Source organism: Solea senegalensis, linkage group LG6 (genome assembly GCF_019176455.1).
Source record: "Solea senegalensis isolate Sse05_10M linkage group LG6, IFAPA_SoseM_1, whole genome shotgun sequence".
NCBI classification, from domain to species: domain Eukaryota; kingdom Metazoa; phylum Chordata; class Actinopteri; order Pleuronectiformes; family Soleidae; genus Solea; species Solea senegalensis.
In genome coordinates this window covers 26,543,386-26,560,272 of record NC_058026.1, presented here as the reverse complement: position 1 = coordinate 26,560,272, position 16,887 = coordinate 26,543,386, and the positions used below count along the sequence as shown (strand labels likewise).

The following is a 16,887-nucleotide window of genomic DNA, read 5'->3' as shown; positions in this document are numbered from 1 at the left end:
CTCCCCCAACCCCATTCTCTGAACTCAGGAACTGCACATTCCACTTTCCCCCTGCTTATTTGCACTAAACTGCACTACCTCGCTAATATAAGTCTTGTTGATTGTTTATTTCATGTCTTGTTGATTGTTGATTGTTTATTTATGTTTATTTAACTGCCTGTTTTGCACCGTGGGTCTGAGAGGACTGCAATTTCATCTGTGCTGTATGTCGTGCATATGGTACATTTGACAAATAAAACTGACTTGACTTGACTTGACCTGTATGGAGGGTGATTAGTGCAGTCTTTTCTCACATGATCCTAACCCTTCAGGTCACATGACCCTAACCCTACACAAACATCACCACCTGAAGAAGAAGACATTGTGGCAAACCAGAGAGGAGGGGCCTAACATTTTCAAAATGACATCATGAAACAGAACGTCAGTATGGTTAGCTTAGCATTAGCTCCAGGAGAGTAGTTAGCTTAGCATTAGCTCCATAGTTTGTATTCACACTGCAGGTGTAAAGGTCGTTATCTCTGGTGTTGGGTCATGTGTATTTACCTGTCTGCGTCGGTGACAAGCGCCAAGCGTCCATAATCCCACGCTACTTTACGCAGAATGGAAAAGACAAAGAGCAACACCTGGAGAAGAAAGAGGAGGTCAGAGGTCACATACACAGAATGGTCACCATGGAAACAGCTCTGTGTCTGAAAATCATAGTGCAGCACCCACAATGCAATAGGACTTATATCTGCTGACTCACTTCCTGTTGTCAATGCATCTGTAAGATCTGTGTCACAGCAGGTTCTGCTGACTCACTGTATGTGAGCTCTTCTGTTTTGCTGACTCAGTGTTTTGCTGACTCAGTTTCTTGATGACTCAGTGTTTTGCTGACTGAGTTTCTTGATGTCTCAGTGTTTTGCTGACTCTGTGTTTTGCTGATTGAGTTTATTGTTGGCTCAGTTTCTTGATGACTCAGTTTCTTGATGACTCAGTGTTTTGATGCCTCAGTTTTTGCTGACTCAGTGTTTTGCTGACTGAGTTTCTTGACTGTGGCTTGCTGCATGTGTTTCTGCTGACCAGTGCGTTTTGCTGACTCAGTGTTTTGCTGACTCAGTTTCTTGTTGACCTTTCAGTGTTTTGCTGACTCAGTTTCTTGTTGACTCAAGTTTCTGTTGATAGTGTTTTGCTGACTCAGTGTTTTGCTGACTCAGTGTTTTGATGCCTCAGTGTTTTGCTGACTCAGTGTCTTGCTGGCTCAGTTTCTTGATGACTCAGTTTCTTGATGACTCAGTGTTTTGCTTATTCAGTTTCTTGATGACTCAGTGTTTTAATGCCTCAGTTATGCTGACTCAGTGTTTTGCTGACTGAGTTTCTTGTTGACTGTGTTTCTTGCTGGATGTGTTTCTTGCTGGATGTGTTTCTTGCTGACTGTGTTTTGCTGACTCAGTGTTTTGCTGACTCAGTTTCTTGCTGACTCAGTATTTTGCTGACTCAGTGTTTTGCTGACTCAGTGTTTTGATGCCTCAGTTTTTTGCTGACTCAGTGTTTTGATGCCTCAGTTTTGCTGACTCAGTGTTTTGCTGACTGAGTTTCTTGTTGACTGTGTTTCTTGCTGAATGTGTTTCTTGCTGGATGTGTTTCTTGCTGACTGTGTTTTGCTGACTCAGTGTTTTGCTGATTCCTTTCTTGACGACTCAGTGTTTTGCTGACTCAGTTTCTTGCTGACTCAGTGTTTTGCTGCCTCAGTTTTTTGCTGACTCAGTGTTTTGCTGACTCAGTTTCTTGTTGACTCAGTTTCTTGACGACTCAGTGTCTTGCTGACTCACCAGAAAGCACATGAAGTCGAGGGCCAGGACAGTGGGAACTCCTCCGAACGGCAGCCCCTGCAGCACCGTGCTGCGGATCCGTGCCGAGTAACAATATTCTGTGGACTTGCTGTGAAACGAGCAGTTGTCCAGACCACCACACGCCTGGCTGTTGCTTAGTGTTGCCATGGTAACGATCACTCAAGCGAGCACTCTAAGCAAGTGCTCACCTCCACATCTTCAAAGAGAACCAGGGGGAGGACATGAACATGTGACGACATTTCAATCAACAGTGTTCATGTTTTACATGGTATTTGTAAAGAAATAATACAAACACAACTGACAAATATAACAATAAAACCTAAAAACACTGTACTGTAAAAACACTGAAACTGTACTGTAAAAGAAAAAACCCCACTGTACCAAAAAACACTAACACTGTACTGTAAATAACACTGACACTGTACTATATAAAACACTGTACTGTATAAACACACTGACACTGTACTGTAAAAGAAAAAACCCCACTGTACCAAAAAACACTAACACTGTACTGTAAAAAACACTGACTAGTGTAAAAAGAACTGTACTGTAAAAACACTGACGGTGTACTGTAAAAACACTGACACTGTACTGTAAAAACCACTGTAATGTAAAAACACTGTACTGTTAAAGCGCCGAAACTGTACTGTAAAAACACTGACACTGTACAGTAAAAACCTGACACTGTACTGTGTAAAAACCCTGACAGTGTACTGTAAAAACAATGACACAGTACTATAAACAACGCTGACAATGTACTGTAAAAAAACACTGTACTGTAATGTAAAAACACTGACACTGTACTGTTAAAGCAGGGAACCTGTACTGTAAAAACAGACAGTGTACTGTAAAAAACACTGACACTGTACTGTAGAGGACACTGTACTGTAAAAAACACTGGCAGTACAATAAACAACTTTGACAATGTACTGTAAAAAACACTGCACTGTGAAAAAAACACTGACACTGTACAGTTAAAAAACATTGACACTGTAGTGTAAAAACACTGACACTGTACTGTAAAAAACACTGACACTGTACAGTAAAAAACACTGCTACTGTGCTATAAAAAACACTGCTACAAAAGCCACTGACACTGTACTGTAAAAACCACTGACACTGTACTGTAAAAAACATTGAACTGTAAAAACCACTGACACTGTACTGTAAAAACCAATCTACAACCAATCTACTTCAGGTATATATTTATATTATCTGCTGCTATGTTCCGCCGAAATGCATTCTGGGATACATGGCTTTCCCAAGTACGCTCAAGTCACCACCCAATGCATACTTGGTAAAACGGGCGGAGCAAGAACACTTCCGGGTATGAGAACTGCTCAGTACGGCTGCTTGTGTACTTGAGAATTGGAACAGAACATGGACTGAGGCTGATGACGTTTTCACAAGTACGGGAGTACACAAGTACACACAAGTATGGATATTGAGAAGCGGCCCAGCTTTGAGTGGGACCCAAGGATGTATTATAAGAACTGGATAGAGCACCACCCCCTCTGCCTTGAAGACAATTTTGTCATGGTGGCCACTCGTGGTACTGCAACAAACAATGTTGATGCGGCCCAAAAAGCAATTTTCCCATTGACCACAATAGTAAAAGAGACGACTGTAAAAGTGTCCACAAGACACCTCGAGACATGAACAGGCATGTATAGATCTTTATCTTCTATATTAGTGTGGTCATGTGATGTCTCGGGAACGGCTACTGTCAGGGAACCATACAATGTGAAAACTTTATGAGAAATGTGAATAAATGAAGCCAATGAGGGGTTTTCTTTTACATTTTTTAAAGTTGGTTTTAGTTATTTATTCGTCGCTCATTAGCATTTATTTTCAAACTTATTAACGAGCTGCTGTGTGGATTCATACTGACATCACAGTGTGAACACAGGGCAGATGACGGTGTGATGCACTGAGACCTGCACTCACTTCACTACTGATGTCTGTCTGTTCGTGAAGTTACTGATAAATGTGATGAACACAGGAATTAGAGTGAAATAATCTTATAAAACTACTTTTAACACGTTGTTGTTGTTCCTAATAATATGATCGTGAGTCTGCAGGTTTTCTGTCCTGACTTTATTTTAATATTTTATTTATATTTACCATACATTGTAATTATAATGATAAATTAGCTTTATTTGTAAACCACCTACAAAAACAGAAATGTGAACTTCAAATTTAAACCAAAATACAAAGCATAAGAAAAGCATGAGAAAATGAGACCAAAAATTCATTTTCATGGTTAATATTTAATGGAATTGTTTTTTGTTTTTTAATCATCATAAATGTACTTAATGTTGTCATTATTTGGACAATAATATATAAAATCCCTGAGTTCTGTGACAGTATACAGCATACAGTATATCAGTGAATGGAAAATCAAGCAAATAGCGTCCAAGAAAACAATATCATTCCTGTAACAACACATATAAACTAATATTCACGGTCAATTAAATGAACCATTCAATTGATCATTCTCCTTGATGTTGTCTATGTACAGTGCCTTGAGATAATGTATGTTATGATTTGGCGCTATACAAATAAAATTGAATTGAATTGAATCATTTTAACCTGTAATGACGTCATTATACTTTTCAGTTTACTGTATTCACTATTGTTGGTTTTGACATTCATTTACAAATCCATGGTTTAAAGACCGAAGCCAACATGACATCAGTATTCATGAAATCCGCTTGCACACGTCAGTAGATTACTCCCATCAGGACGGGGACGTATCCCTGGGCTCCTGCTACAGTGGAGGACGGGGACACGTCCCCCAGCTAAAGTGGAGGACGGGGACATTTCCCCTGTGCTAACCCTGACCTCATTGTAACCCTACAACATGAGTTGTACCTGACTGACACACACACACACACACACAGTAACATTGCTGTGAGTTAAAGGCACAGTACGTATAGTAACAATAGTCTTTGTTAAATGAGTTAGTTAACTTTGGTTAACTTCACTATGATAACATGAACTAGTTAATGTCACATTGTCAACATCATTGCTGAGTTAGATTTGATTTGTATTAAGACTTTATTTAATATCTGAATATTACTTAACTGTGTGTGTGAGTGAGTGAGATAACAGCATGCATGTGTGTGCGTGTTCACTGATATCAGTGTGTGTGTGTTACAGTAAAAACAACAACGCCTTCAAACCATGACAGATTTTAACCACTTCACAAAAGACTCAGTGAATAAAATATAGGTCACATGATCACATCTTTCTGTCACTGTTAAACAGACTTTTGTAAAACACTCACTCTCCCACACCGAAGTTCCACTGCTGCCTTGAGTGGTCACTTTGTGTCACTGCACTAAACGTGAACGTCGTGTTCCTGACTTTACATCAATAAGAAAAGTAAAAACACAACAATCACTGTAAGCCATGTTTCCCTTAAGTTTCCCCTTAACTGTGGACAGTGAATGTAGATGTTAGTGTGGTGACTCAGTCTCTGATATGAAGTGATGAATCATTCACCTCTGACCTCACCATCAACGATTGTCACATGTTCTCCTGTTAGCTGTCAATAGCCAGTGTTAGTGGTCGTTAGCTACCATTACCCAGTGTTAGTGGACGTTAGCTAGTGTTAGCTGTCATTAGCCAGTGTTAGCGGTCTTTAGCCAGTGTTAATGGTCTTTAGCCAGTGTTAGCGGTCTTTAGCCAGCGTTAGCGGTCTTTAGCCAGTGTTCGTGGTCGTTAGCTATCATTACCCAGTGGTAGTGGTCGTTTGCTCGTGTTAGCTTGTCCACGTCTGTACTCACCGTCTGTGCTTATTGTCTCTCTGTCTGATTCATAAACTGCTGCTTACATACGTCTATGGATGTGAACAGCGCCACATACAGCTCGTCACAAACCTGATTTGTTGCTACTGTAAAAACATGTTGGTCCAAAATGGCCGCCTCTGTAGAGCTGAAATAAATGTGACTTTAAACTTATTAAAAATGATTTTACACACTGGACCTTTAAATGATGTCACCGGTCTTATAATGATGGAGATGATGATGTCGCACCTACAGTCACTCAGACCTCAGGCCGAACACAGAGCATCAGAGGCGGAGCCGCGGGGGACAGACAGACAGAGGACAGACGGACGGCTCTGTGTGTCCTCTACGCACACATACATAAACACCCCGATGTCGCCTTGATGGATGCTGGTACCGGTACCGGCGGAGCAGCAGCGGCCTGTCTCTGTCCTCAGCGGCTCAGACAAAGCCGCGTGAAGCCACAGAATAAAGCCCATAATCAACAACCCTAATTAGAATAAAGCCGGTACCTGCAGATCCTTCCCCGCTGAAAGCACCGAGCCTCACACTGTTGCCCCGCCCGCGTCCTGCCGCCGCAGCGCCATCACAGGAGCATGGCTCCGTCAGTCCCGAGGAAACACGAGCTCCGAGGCCGTGGACCGTGGACGAACCTCCGCTCAGTCCGCTGCTGCTCCGCCGGCTGTCGGTGTCAAAATGGATGCGGCGTCCGATTATAGAAACACAGGAGGAGGGTAGGAGGAGGGCGGATGCGGTAGGGGGCGCCAAAACAAACCTGCACTAAGCCGTGGAAATAAATAATGTCAAATCTACATGAACTGAAATAAAAAAAACAAACATGATATTTTTATTTTATTTTATTTTATTTTGAAAAACATAAACTAAAATAAATGAAATTAAAGTTTGATTGATCAGCATTAAAAGGTCCAGTCTGTAAACTTTAATCTGTTTGTGACAGACGCACACACACCCCCACCCACCACAGAGGACTAGAGTAAGGTCTATTTCTCTAATGTTAGACCTGGAGACATCTACAAGACGCCCATTGTGAGATTTGGTGGAGGATCGTGATGATCTGGAGGTTCTTCGACAAGGCTGGAATCATCGTTTTGATGGACACATGAATGAAGACACATAAAAAAAGTTTATCCTGGAAGAGAACTTGCTTCCTTCTGCTCTGAGGATTGTTTTTTTTCAAGCAGGACGAAGCTCACAGTCAGGTTTGGGTGAGGGTCCAGCAGATCCTGACCTGGTCCTGTCCAGACCTGAACCCACTGAAAACCTCTGGAATGAAACAAACCTGATCACAGAGATACAGAGACACGTGGACACATGTGTGGACACACGCGTATGTGATTTGATTTGTCATATTGAAGATGAACTTATTTATTTCTTTTTTAATTTTCTGCAAACAAATGAAAATATTTGGATTTTAGGAGAAATTTAGTCAGGAGACAAAAATGTCACTTTGACCTCTGAGCTCAGTTTAAATAAAGCAAACGCCCCCTCACATGTCTGACATGATGTCCAGCTCATGTTTCAGCATCTTGTGTCGTCACGGTAACAACTCAGTAGGGATCTCCACAGTCCAGAGGTCACGACCTCCGCGGAGGCTGAGCGGCTCCTTCAGCCAGCGAGGATTCAGCAGCTGAGTCAGCGTTTTCTCCTGCACGCTGAGCACAACGGCCGACCGCTGCAAACTCTGGAGCTCCTCCCCCTGCATGGAGGCGGGGCACTGCCAGGTGCCTCCTACATCCACCAGTCCTGAGAGACATGAAGACAGACAGGTGATGACTTCAGGGACAGTCTGTAAAACGGGAAAAATCTGAAAAACACGCTTCCCACCTGCGACCACGCCACGACCGAATCGCTCGCCAGATGCCAACATCTGCTCAATCTGAGCCGCCGTCAATCCCAGCACATCGCCAAGCACCGCCCGCCACTCATCACCCTCCCAGTCTTGCCAAGCAATGTGGACCGCCAGAGTCTGGTTCTCCAGCGGAGCCAACAGGGGGCGCCAGCGTGTCTCCACTGTCTTCACCCCGTTCAGAATTAGACCAGCATACGGCTGACGGAAGGACAGACACCACAGCTGCACACTCATGTCTGTAAATGAAACGCACCCCAACACCCGCCTGTCAACATTAAAACAAACACACCCTAACACGCACATGAACATTAAATCAAACACACCCTAACACGCACATAAACATTAAAACAAACGCACCCTAACACACGTCAACATTAAAACAAACGCACCATGTTACGCATGTGAACATTAAAACAAACGCACCCTAACGCACACGTGAACACTAAAACAAACGCACCCCTTACACGCGTCAACATTAAAACAAACGCACCCTAACACACGTCAACATTATAACAAACGCACCCTGATACGCACGTGAACATTAAAACAAACGCACCCTAACACACACGTGAACACTAAAAACAAACGCACCCTAACACACGTCAACATTAAAACAAACTCACCCTGACACGCACGTGGACATTAAAACAAACGCACCCTAACGCACACGTGAACACTAAAATCAAACGCCGGTTCAAATCCCCACCCGGCCAAAAAGGGCTGGGGTACCCCTGAGCAAGGTACCCAACCCTCAATGCTCCCCGGGCGCTACTCAGGGTGGCAGCACACTGCTCCTAATTCTAGGATGGGTCAAAATGCAGAGGAATACTTTCCCTAATGGGATTATTAAAAAACTAACTTTAACTCTTAAACGCACCCTAACACACGTCAACATTAAAACAAACGCACCCTAACTCACGTCAACATTAAAAAAACGCACCCTAACACACGTCAACATTGTAACAAATGCACCCTAACATACGTCTACATTAAAACAAACGCACCCTATCACACGTAAACATTAAACACGCACCCTGATAAGCACGTGAACATTAAAACAAACGCACCCTAACACACGTCAACATTGTAACAAATGCACCCTAACATACGTCTACATTAAAACAAACGCACCCTATCACACGTAAACATTAAACACGCACCCTGATAAGCACGTGGACATTAAAACAAACGCACCCTAACACACGTCAACATTAAAACAAATGCACCCTAACACACACGTGAAGACTAAAAACAAACGCACCCCAACATGCGCCTCTCGGGTGTCGCTCTGCTGTGACGTCAACTCTCAGTTTGAACGTCACTTAATAACTGTAAAATAATGTAGTGGGTGTGTTTGTTTAGCCAACGCGTTCGCGCCGATTTACACAGACTTTACTCGTTCAGAAAAGCTATCGATTATAATTTTAAACTGATCAGCAGGTAACATGTAAACTTTGAATTACCACATTTTTAAAGGTTTGGGATGGTCATTTTCCACTGCACGGCGGGAAACTGTCGCTGACGGCACAGTTTGTCTCCAATGCTCAGTTAAAGTCGTTTTATTTTTGGCGCCAACAAACACTAAACAACTTTACTCACCACACACTCCTGCGTTCACTCACTTCCGCATTTCTTCTTCGACTGTCAGCTGACGTCAGAGAGTCTACTGCCACCACATGGCAGTCAAAGGAACTGCAAGTGTGAGATCTGTGTCAGAAAAAGTAAATCTTTTGATTAAGATGTAAAAACATTCTAACAGTAAATAAAACCGTTTATATACAGCAAATAAATAAAAGTGTTGTAAAGAACTCAATTTACTGAATTTTAAATTTCAATCATCAGTTTATTATTTTACCACCAACAAGCAAATCACAGATCAATAATCAATACATGTCTACAGCCACTGATCACTAAACAGATGAGTCACATGACCAGAACTGATTACCATGGTTACCATAACAACCAACATGTCAGACATGTTTACAGCTAAAGAAATAACAACAAATAAACAAACACTACCAAATATCATTGAACACATAAATGTAAACGCCAGGACCCCCCGTGGGCCACGCCCCTCCCCCCGCAGGCAGCCGTCTGAGTATGTGTGTCCTGAGGGGGCGCTGCAGGAGGAGACGATCAGTCGGACCAATCCTGGTCCTCAGGCTCAGACTCGTCCTCTGATTCACTGTACTCCACTGCGATGCGGCGTGACAGAATGGTGGCAACGTCATTTCCTGTCGGCTCACGTTTCTTTGCCTCTTCCTGTTCACGCTGCTCCTGGACCTCCCTCAGCTGAATCCCTGCCAATCAGGACCAAGCAATCATGTGATGATGTCACTAACTGTGATGATGTCACACACTCATGTGATGATGTCACTGACTGTGATGATGTCACAAACTTGTGATGAACTCACTGACTGTAATGATGTCACAGTCATGTGATGATGTCACAAACTTGTGATGATGTCACACACTCATGTGATGATGTCACTGACTGTGATGCTGTCACACACTCATGTGATCCTGACCTCGGCGAATGGCGGCCAGCAGGTCGCTGCGGGCGTCGTTCATTGGCATGTTTGGCTTCCTGCCATCTGTTGCCGTGGGCAACGGTGGCAATACGGCAGCCGAAGATGGCACCTGGCCTCCAGGACAAGAAGGGGAGGGAACATAGTTGGCGGGAGGAGGGGGGGGAGGGGAGGGGCTGTAGATATGAGAGAGGACAGCAGCGACACCTACAGGCCGAAAAAACAAACAAACATCATGTTTATTATCTGGGTCAAAGACATTCAGAATCTAAAATGTTGTTACCTTGGTTACCAGATGTATGGTGCACTGGTGTTGCCATGGCAGCAGCGTTTGTGAAACTCATCGTTCTCGATGATGACAACGACGCGAGCGGCGGCGGAGGAGGAGGAGGAGGAGAAATGTGACGGACACTGAGGGGTCGGAGTCATGATGTCACACACAAATAACAAAGAATAACAAAAGCACTTAAATAAGACACAACAAAATATACAATTTCAAGTAAGTGAAGGGTTTTTAAATATAAGACATAGGACTTCAATTCATCTTCATCTGCTGATTCTATAACAACACACAACAAAAACTCTCCTCAGATGAAGCAACAGTCAGTGATGATACAAGCATCACATTTCTATCTTATGAAACTGATACAATCGGTGTGTGTGTGTGTGTCTGTGTGTGCGTGCATACTCAGCAGCATTGGTCTGTGCTCCATTCTGATTGGCTGAGACAGTGAGTAGCAGTGGGTGTGGCTGGCTGCGGCCCAGTGAGTGCTGGCGGCCCGTTGCCATGGAGACAGCAGAGGTGGTGGTGGTGGGCCGGAGAACGCGGTCCAGTGACTGAGTCTGACTGCTGCTCCCTGTCGCTCTGGTCACATGATCCTTCCCATCATGCCCCTGGGCATCATGTAGGTGCAGACTGGTGGAGTGGGACGGGTCATCAGACAGCCCAGCCCTGGAGGGCGTGGTTAAAGAGATCAGGTGACACATTTAATCGCAGTAGAGCCACCAGCTGGCCACTCCTGGAACAGGAAGTGGTTATGTGTTTACCTGTCAGGTGACACAGAGGTGTCAGATGTGTGGTGAGGTGAGGGCGTGACTCGAGCGTCGGGGCGGAGCTCTTTGTCGTACGCCATGAGGTTCCACTCCTGACGTCTGTTACGAGCTTTACGAACCTTCACAGGAAGACAGGCAAGACTGTGACCGTCAAAATAAAAGCATGGATTTTTAAAGTCTCCTTCTCCTGTGGTAAACAAACAGGTTTGAATCTAATCAATAAAATCTAATCAATTATTTCTTTGATTGAGACAAAGAAAAAAAAAATCTCAATTTCAAAATAAAAGCAGACCTTCTTTACTTCACGACCTGAAGATTCTTCCACCTGTTTCTGCTCCTGCACAGAAGATAAATCAATCAATCAATCAATCAATTAATTAATTAATCAATCAATTAATCAATCAATGTGTTTGTGTGGACTGTAACCTTGTGTCTTCTCTTCTCTTTGCGTTTGTTTTCTGTCGCCTGAAGCATTTTTTCTTTCCACAGGTTAAAGAAATACGACGAGTCAGTGAAGAACTTCAGCGCATCCTTGTTATCATCCCTATACACACACACACACACACACACACACACACACACACACAGGCCGTTTCTCAAAACTCAAGTAAGCAAGTATGTATGTATTGTTCTGCTGTTTGAATGGTGGCTGGCGCCAAGTGCTGCAGCCTCATTACTGCCACCTACGGTGTTGATAAATAAACATATGAAATACTTTTAATAAATGCATATATATTGTTATTATTTTTACATTTTAAATATTTAACTTCATTTATTAATTTATTTGTATTAAAATATACACAATACAAATAATACAATGTGGGAAATAGATGTATTACAGCATTGTAGAGTAGTATATACTGTATATATATATATATATGACGTGTACAAATATATAATATTCTACATCTAATATTTACATATTATATTTAAATACAGATATAATGACCGTGCGACTTTAATATAAATCTAAAATTCCAGGTTAAAATAAATAAAACATTAATAATATACAAACTTTCAAACTTTCAGGTCAAAACGTTTCCATTAAAAACAAAATAACACGTCAACAACAAATCTATGGATCACACCGAGCATGTAATGACAGCGACGTCTGAGCCAGTGGATCATTTCATCAGGACAGGCCGAGGTCACACTCTGTGCCGGGCACAGTGAGCGCCAAGCATCTGCAGAGGCGGAGCTTCTAACCTACGACAAACGCCGCTGCCAAAGTTTAAATACGTCATATCTTCATACACAAACCACATGTGTGAATTCTAAATAACTCATTTCTCGCCTCAAATGATGTTAAAACTTTGTTCCAGGACACAGAAATTTTTTTATTTCAGATTTATATTTCTATTATCTGCTACTATGCTCCACCGAAATGTATTCTGGGATACATGGCCATCCCAAGTACGCTTAAGTCATCTCGGATGCATACTTGGTAAAAATGGGCGGTGCGAGAACACTTCCGGGTTTGAGAACCGTCCTCGCTTTTCACTTATTTGAGAATTGGAACAGCACTTGGACTGACGTTTGCACAAGTACACACAAGTACGCACAAGTATGGATATTGAGAAACGGCCACACTCTTCATATTGTGTGCGGTGGTTCATTCACAGATCACTGTGTTTTGAGTGACACATGTGAGAGGAGGAGGATCCACGTTTAACAGTTCAATGTAACCACATGGATTGTGTTGTTTGTTCATGTTTAACATCAGCCATACATGCAGCTACGTTAGCTTGGTTTGTTGTTGTGAAGCGTGGACGCGGCATGTGCGCCACAGTCTGTCCTCAAGCAGTGAAGGTGTGGCCTCTCAAAAAGGCCTGTTTTCATTGGTTGTTTAAAACAACAATTAAGTTATATATCGCACACCCCTACTTGGTGGTGACCTATGACCTTGGCGTTGACCTATGACCATGGCGGTGACCTATGACCTTGGCATTGACCTTCAGGTTGACTTATGACCTTGGCGTTGACCTATAGGTTGACCTATGACTTGGCGTTGACCTTCACGTTGATCTATGACCATGGCGTTGATCCTCATTTTGACCTATGAACTTGCATTGACTCATGACCTTGGCGGTGACCTATGACCATGGTGGTGACCTATGACCTTGGTGGTGACCTGTGACCTATGCCCATGGTGTTGAACTTTGACCTTCATTTTGACCTATGACCATGGTGGTGACCTATGACCTGCCACAGAGTGTATATTGTGTGAATTTGACCTGTAGGGCGTGAGGATGTTGAGGGGTGGCGGCTTGTCGCAGCGTTGGTACGTCTCCAGGAGTGGGCTGAGGATAGAGCAGCGTGACACCACCTGCTGGTCCTGGATGGTACTGCTCCTGAAGGCCTTCCTCATGTTGATGTCCTGCAGAGACACTGAGGACAAACACAGTGACAGCAGCTGACTCACACACTCTCTCTCTCTCTCACACACACACACACACAAACACACAGAGTGTGTTGTCATGGTAACCCACCCTCCTCCACCGTGGAGTCCAGCTGTGTGACCTTCACTGCCAGAAGCTCCACCCTCTCCTGCAGGCTGCTCATCCTCCTGTAGAAGCTGTTGGCCTCTGTCAACAGGTCACCAAATATGTCCTCTGCATACCCACCTGCAGGGGGCAGCACTGTGTTACCCACACAAACATGACCATGCCTACTTACTCATGACCACGCCCACTCACTGAGTCCTCCCAGCTGTTTGATGACGGCGGCCAGGGCGCTGTTTGTCACGCACTCCAGCTCACTGGCGACACCATCAGGCAGAGACCCGCGACACAGGAACCTGGGCTCGATGATCCGCTTCACCAGCGGCATGGTTCAGCTGGAGTCAGGACCAGAATCTGAGTCACAGTCACAATCTTCAAACAGAAGTTCAGATTCTTGAGGGTGACGTGATGACCAGTCTCAGGGCATCACCATGGTAACAGCCTGATGCAGAACAGACCAGGGTTACTGTTGCTAGGAGACAGAGACAGTCAAGAGCGACCTGGTTACTGTGCAGTCTGAGTAATCAGATTACTCTGACTTCACAGTAATCCTGTGAAATCTGAGTAATCAGATTACTGTGCGGTTAGAGTAATCAGATTAGTCTCCTGGGTCAAAGGATCACTGAGCACCTGTACTTTAACTCCGCCCACAACTACAGGTCGAGCATGGAACAGACACTGTCATTACCATGGAAACCACAGGCATCGCCACACACACACACACTCATGCACACACACAACTGCTCAATCAATCAGTCTCTATCAGGCCCTGAACGGTGCGTCTACTGATGACGTCATCGTCCAGACCCTCACGGATCGATCACAGCGATTGACTATCAATAACACTTTGGTTTCAAACGATAAGTGATCGATGAGACTGACCTGCGGAGGTTCCAGTGCAGAGCGGCTGCTCCTCAGATCTCACGCCGGGGATGGAGGCGTCGACTCGGAGGGAGGAGGGAGTAGCTCCCGCTGCCTACTCGGAGCTGCTCGGCTTCTGTCGGGAAACTTCGGCTGCTCAATGACGAAGCTTCACTGTAATCCAGGGAAAGAAACGGAAGTAGGACAGATAAAGAAAAAATACAGCGACGTTAAAACTGAGGCTCTTATTTTGAAGAGCTGGTTCGCGCGCGCTCCACCGGAAGCGGGGAAGAAGACGCGGACTTGTTGACAGATCCGCGGACTCTCCTGTTAATCAGGTAACAACCCAGAACCAGGCGTGGAATCAGCACCAGACCACATGTGAGGACCCGGCCTAAGCCCGGTCTAAGAGACGCAGTTCAGCGTTAGCTACATGCTAACCGTGATAATATCCGGGCTACTGAACCCTGGTCCAGTTCTGGTCCAGTTCTGGTCCATGTTGTTTCTGGACCAGGTAGTCTGCAGCCGCCTGCTTCTGATGATCCGGACTGAACTGGATCAGAGGCCCGGTGAGGCGAGTTTAGACCCGGCCCCGCGGTGACCTAGTTTCAGATGCTGCATGTTTGAGTCTGGTGCTCTTGTGGTTCTCATCAATTGATTAGATATTGACTGATTATTAATGAACTGTACCCGCTGCAGGTTTAGGACCAGGTCCACACCTGTTCTGGTTCAGACTGTCTCTGCAGGTCAAAGGTCATGGCTCTCATCTCTCTGGAAGACCTCGATGGACTGGACGATGACATCACTGATGACATCACGGAAAATCCTGAGCCAATAGGAGAGGAGGACAGTGACCACCTGTTGGCTCATTGGCAAGCGGTGGCCAGCACACACCAGGTGTCTGTCCCTCCAGGTGAGGTGGTGGAGACTCAGACCTGGACCTGGATAGGGCCCTGGTCCTGAACCTAGGCTCTGACCTGGGCCTGGGCCTAGACACTGACCTGGACTGTGGTCTGGACCTGGACCTGGACCTGGACTTCGACCTGGACCTAGACTCCGACCTGGACTCCGATCTGGACCTGGTCCTGGTCCTGGACCTAGACTCTGACCTGGACCTAGACTCTGACCTGGACCTGGACCTGGTCTGGGTGTGTAAAGGTGTGTGTGTTCTTGTATTTTCAGAGATGACCGGACCAATACATGAAATGACACACAACAGACAACAGAGGGAGCCCCTCCCCCACACACCTATATCGCGACATGAGAAGGTAAAGACCAGAGACCAGGTTAGAGGTCAGACGTGATCTGGATCAGGTGTGTGATGTCAGGTGTGTTTGTCTACAGATGGGGGAGGAGCTTTTTGAGGAGCGGGTATATGCAGCGGGTCACTGGGCGTGTGTCACTAGGGGGGAGGAGCTTTATGAACAGAGCATCTCCATTGGCTTCATGAAACTGATGCGTTTCATCTGTAAAGAGAACTCCACAGGTCAGACCCCGCCCACAGCAACACTGAAAGCCACACCCACTTACCAGACATACACCTGTCCACTTAAAACTTGTTTCTATGGAAACCAGAGTGTCAGAATCAGACCAGCTCAATATTGATCGGTGTGTATTGATGGTGTACAGGTCAATATCTGGGGATGACGGTGCCTGTGCTCAGTACAGTCCCCCTGATGGACAACGGCGTTACGTTTGACAAAAACATCCAGACATCGTTTTTCCTGCCCACTGAGTTTCAGACCAACGTGCCCCGCCCCTCCGACCCTGACATCGCCATCGTTTACAGAGAGCCAATCAGAGTGGTCTCCAGGTCAGTGTGAAGGCTCAGTTGGGGCTGCTGTGTGTGTGTGTGTGAATGAAGTCATGAGTTTGTCTGCTCTCTGATTGGCTGACAGGACGTTCCTGGGGACGACTACAGAGGAGACGGTGACGCATCAGATTCGTCAGCTGTGGGAAATCCTGGGCGCCCGCGATGACCTTCACACAGATCACTACATGCTGGCGGTGTACGAGAATCCCGGTGTGCCGCACCGCAGGAACGAGATCTGGTTCATTGGACGCCAGCTGTAAATGCCATCCCATCATCCTCTGCTCCCTCTTCTCTCATTGACTGGTTGTTTGCGATCTCACTTCCTGTAGCTGAGTCAGATTTCTTTTATTTATTTTTGTCTGAGGGACCAATCACAGCGAGGGTTAGGGTTCACTTTTCTGCTCTCAAACACGAAGTAAGCAACGTTTTAGCATCAATGTAACGGAAGTGTCATCACTTTCATCTTTATCTCACTCCGTCTGTCATGGTTAAATCAAATTATAGTTGTTGTAGTGCCTCCATGAGTGACAGAAACGTTGCAGCCTCAGATTTACTGTTTGACCTGTGATCATGTGACCCAAATGATTTTTTTCCCCCCCAATATGTGTGAAAATATTAAAATGTAATGTTTGTTTTTA

At 44.9% G+C, this 16,887-nt stretch overlaps 3 protein-coding genes across 5 annotated transcripts; 1 reads left to right on the top strand and 2 right to left on the bottom strand.

Annotated features, from left to right (window-relative positions):
- Positions 1-6,528: 6,528 nt before the first annotated feature.
- zgc:110222 (uncharacterized protein LOC550336 homolog) lies at positions 6,529-7,812 on the bottom strand. 2 transcript variants are annotated; one of them, XM_044027527.1, is made up of 3 exons: positions 7,469-7,812; positions 7,135-7,387; positions 6,529-6,907 (listed from the first exon to the last, which is right to left on the bottom strand). In XM_044027527.1, exons 1-2 carry the CDS (start codon positions 7,800-7,802, stop codon positions 7,179-7,181), a joined length of 543 nt encoding a protein of 180 aa, XP_043883462.1. In that variant the 5' UTR covers positions 7,803-7,812; the 3' UTR covers positions 6,529-6,907; positions 7,135-7,178. The 2 variants fall into 2 exon arrangements, with proteins under 2 accessions (XP_043883462.1, XP_043883461.1); XM_044027526.1 differs by having other exon boundaries at positions 6,529-7,387.
- A 1,503-nt stretch (positions 7,813-9,315) lies between these two features.
- Positions 9,316-14,571, bottom strand: LOC122770580 (wiskott-Aldrich syndrome protein family member 3-like). The gene is made up of 11 exons (XM_044027519.1): positions 14,458-14,571; positions 13,771-14,017; positions 13,564-13,698; positions 13,309-13,462; positions 11,501-11,618; positions 11,367-11,411; positions 11,069-11,193; positions 10,710-10,973; positions 10,305-10,432; positions 10,022-10,228; positions 9,316-9,793 (listed from the first exon to the last, which is right to left on the bottom strand). Exons 2-11 carry the CDS (start codon positions 13,901-13,903, stop codon positions 9,630-9,632), a joined length of 1,473 nt encoding a protein of 490 aa, XP_043883454.1. The 5' UTR covers positions 13,904-14,017; positions 14,458-14,571; the 3' UTR covers positions 9,316-9,629.
- Positions 14,572-14,708: 137 nt separating this feature from the next.
- soul4 (heme-binding protein soul4) lies at positions 14,709-16,783 on the top strand. Of its 2 annotated transcripts, none has more exons than XM_044027523.1 (6): positions 14,709-14,774; positions 15,136-15,349; positions 15,619-15,704; positions 15,781-15,922; positions 16,066-16,249; positions 16,335-16,783. In XM_044027523.1, the coding sequence occupies exons 2-6, from the start codon at positions 15,193-15,195 to the stop codon at positions 16,507-16,509; spliced, it is 744 nt and encodes a 247-aa protein (XP_043883458.1). In that variant the 5' UTR covers positions 14,709-14,774; positions 15,136-15,192; the 3' UTR covers positions 16,510-16,783. The 2 variants fall into 2 exon arrangements, with proteins under 2 accessions (XP_043883458.1, XP_043883460.1); XM_044027525.1 differs by lacking the exon at positions 14,709-14,774 and adding an exon at positions 14,903-15,005.
- The last annotated feature ends 104 nt before the right edge of the window (positions 16,784-16,887 follow it).

What these genes read in the sequence shown, in the direction of transcription:
- zgc:110222 (XM_044027526.1), bottom strand. Translation starts at nt 7,802, where the DNA reads ATGTTCATGTGCGTGTTAGGGTGTGTTTGTTTTAATGTTGACAGGCGG. An exon ending in CGGTCGTGGCGTGGTCGCAG is followed by an intron (nt 7,388 to 7,468) that starts GTGGGAAGCGTG and finishes CATGTCTCTCAG; the next exon opens with GACTGGTGGATGTAGGAGGC.
- LOC122770580 (XM_044027519.1), bottom strand. Translation starts at nt 13,903, where the DNA reads ATGCCGCTGGTGAAGCGGATCATCGAGCCCAGGTTCCTGTGTCGCGGG. An exon ending in AAGAGAAGAGAAGACACAAG is followed by an intron (nt 11,412 to 11,500) that starts GTTACAGTCCAC and finishes TCTTCTGTGCAG; the next exon opens with GAGCAGAAACAGGTGGAAGA. An exon ending in GCACAGACCAATGCTGCTGA is followed by an intron (nt 10,433 to 10,709) that starts GTATGCACGCAC and finishes CCGACCCCTCAG; the next exon opens with TGTCCGTCACATTTCTCCTC.
- soul4 (XM_044027523.1), top strand. Translation starts at nt 15,193, where the DNA reads ATGGCTCTCATCTCTCTGGAAGACCTCGATGGACTGGACGATGACATC. An exon ending in CCAGGTGTCTGTCCCTCCAG is followed by an intron (nt 15,350 to 15,618) that starts GTGAGGTGGTGG and finishes TTGTATTTTCAG; the next exon opens with AGATGACCGGACCAATACAT. An exon ending in CTATATCGCGACATGAGAAG is followed by an intron (nt 15,705 to 15,780) that starts GTAAAGACCAGA and finishes GTTTGTCTACAG; the next exon opens with ATGGGGGAGGAGCTTTTTGA.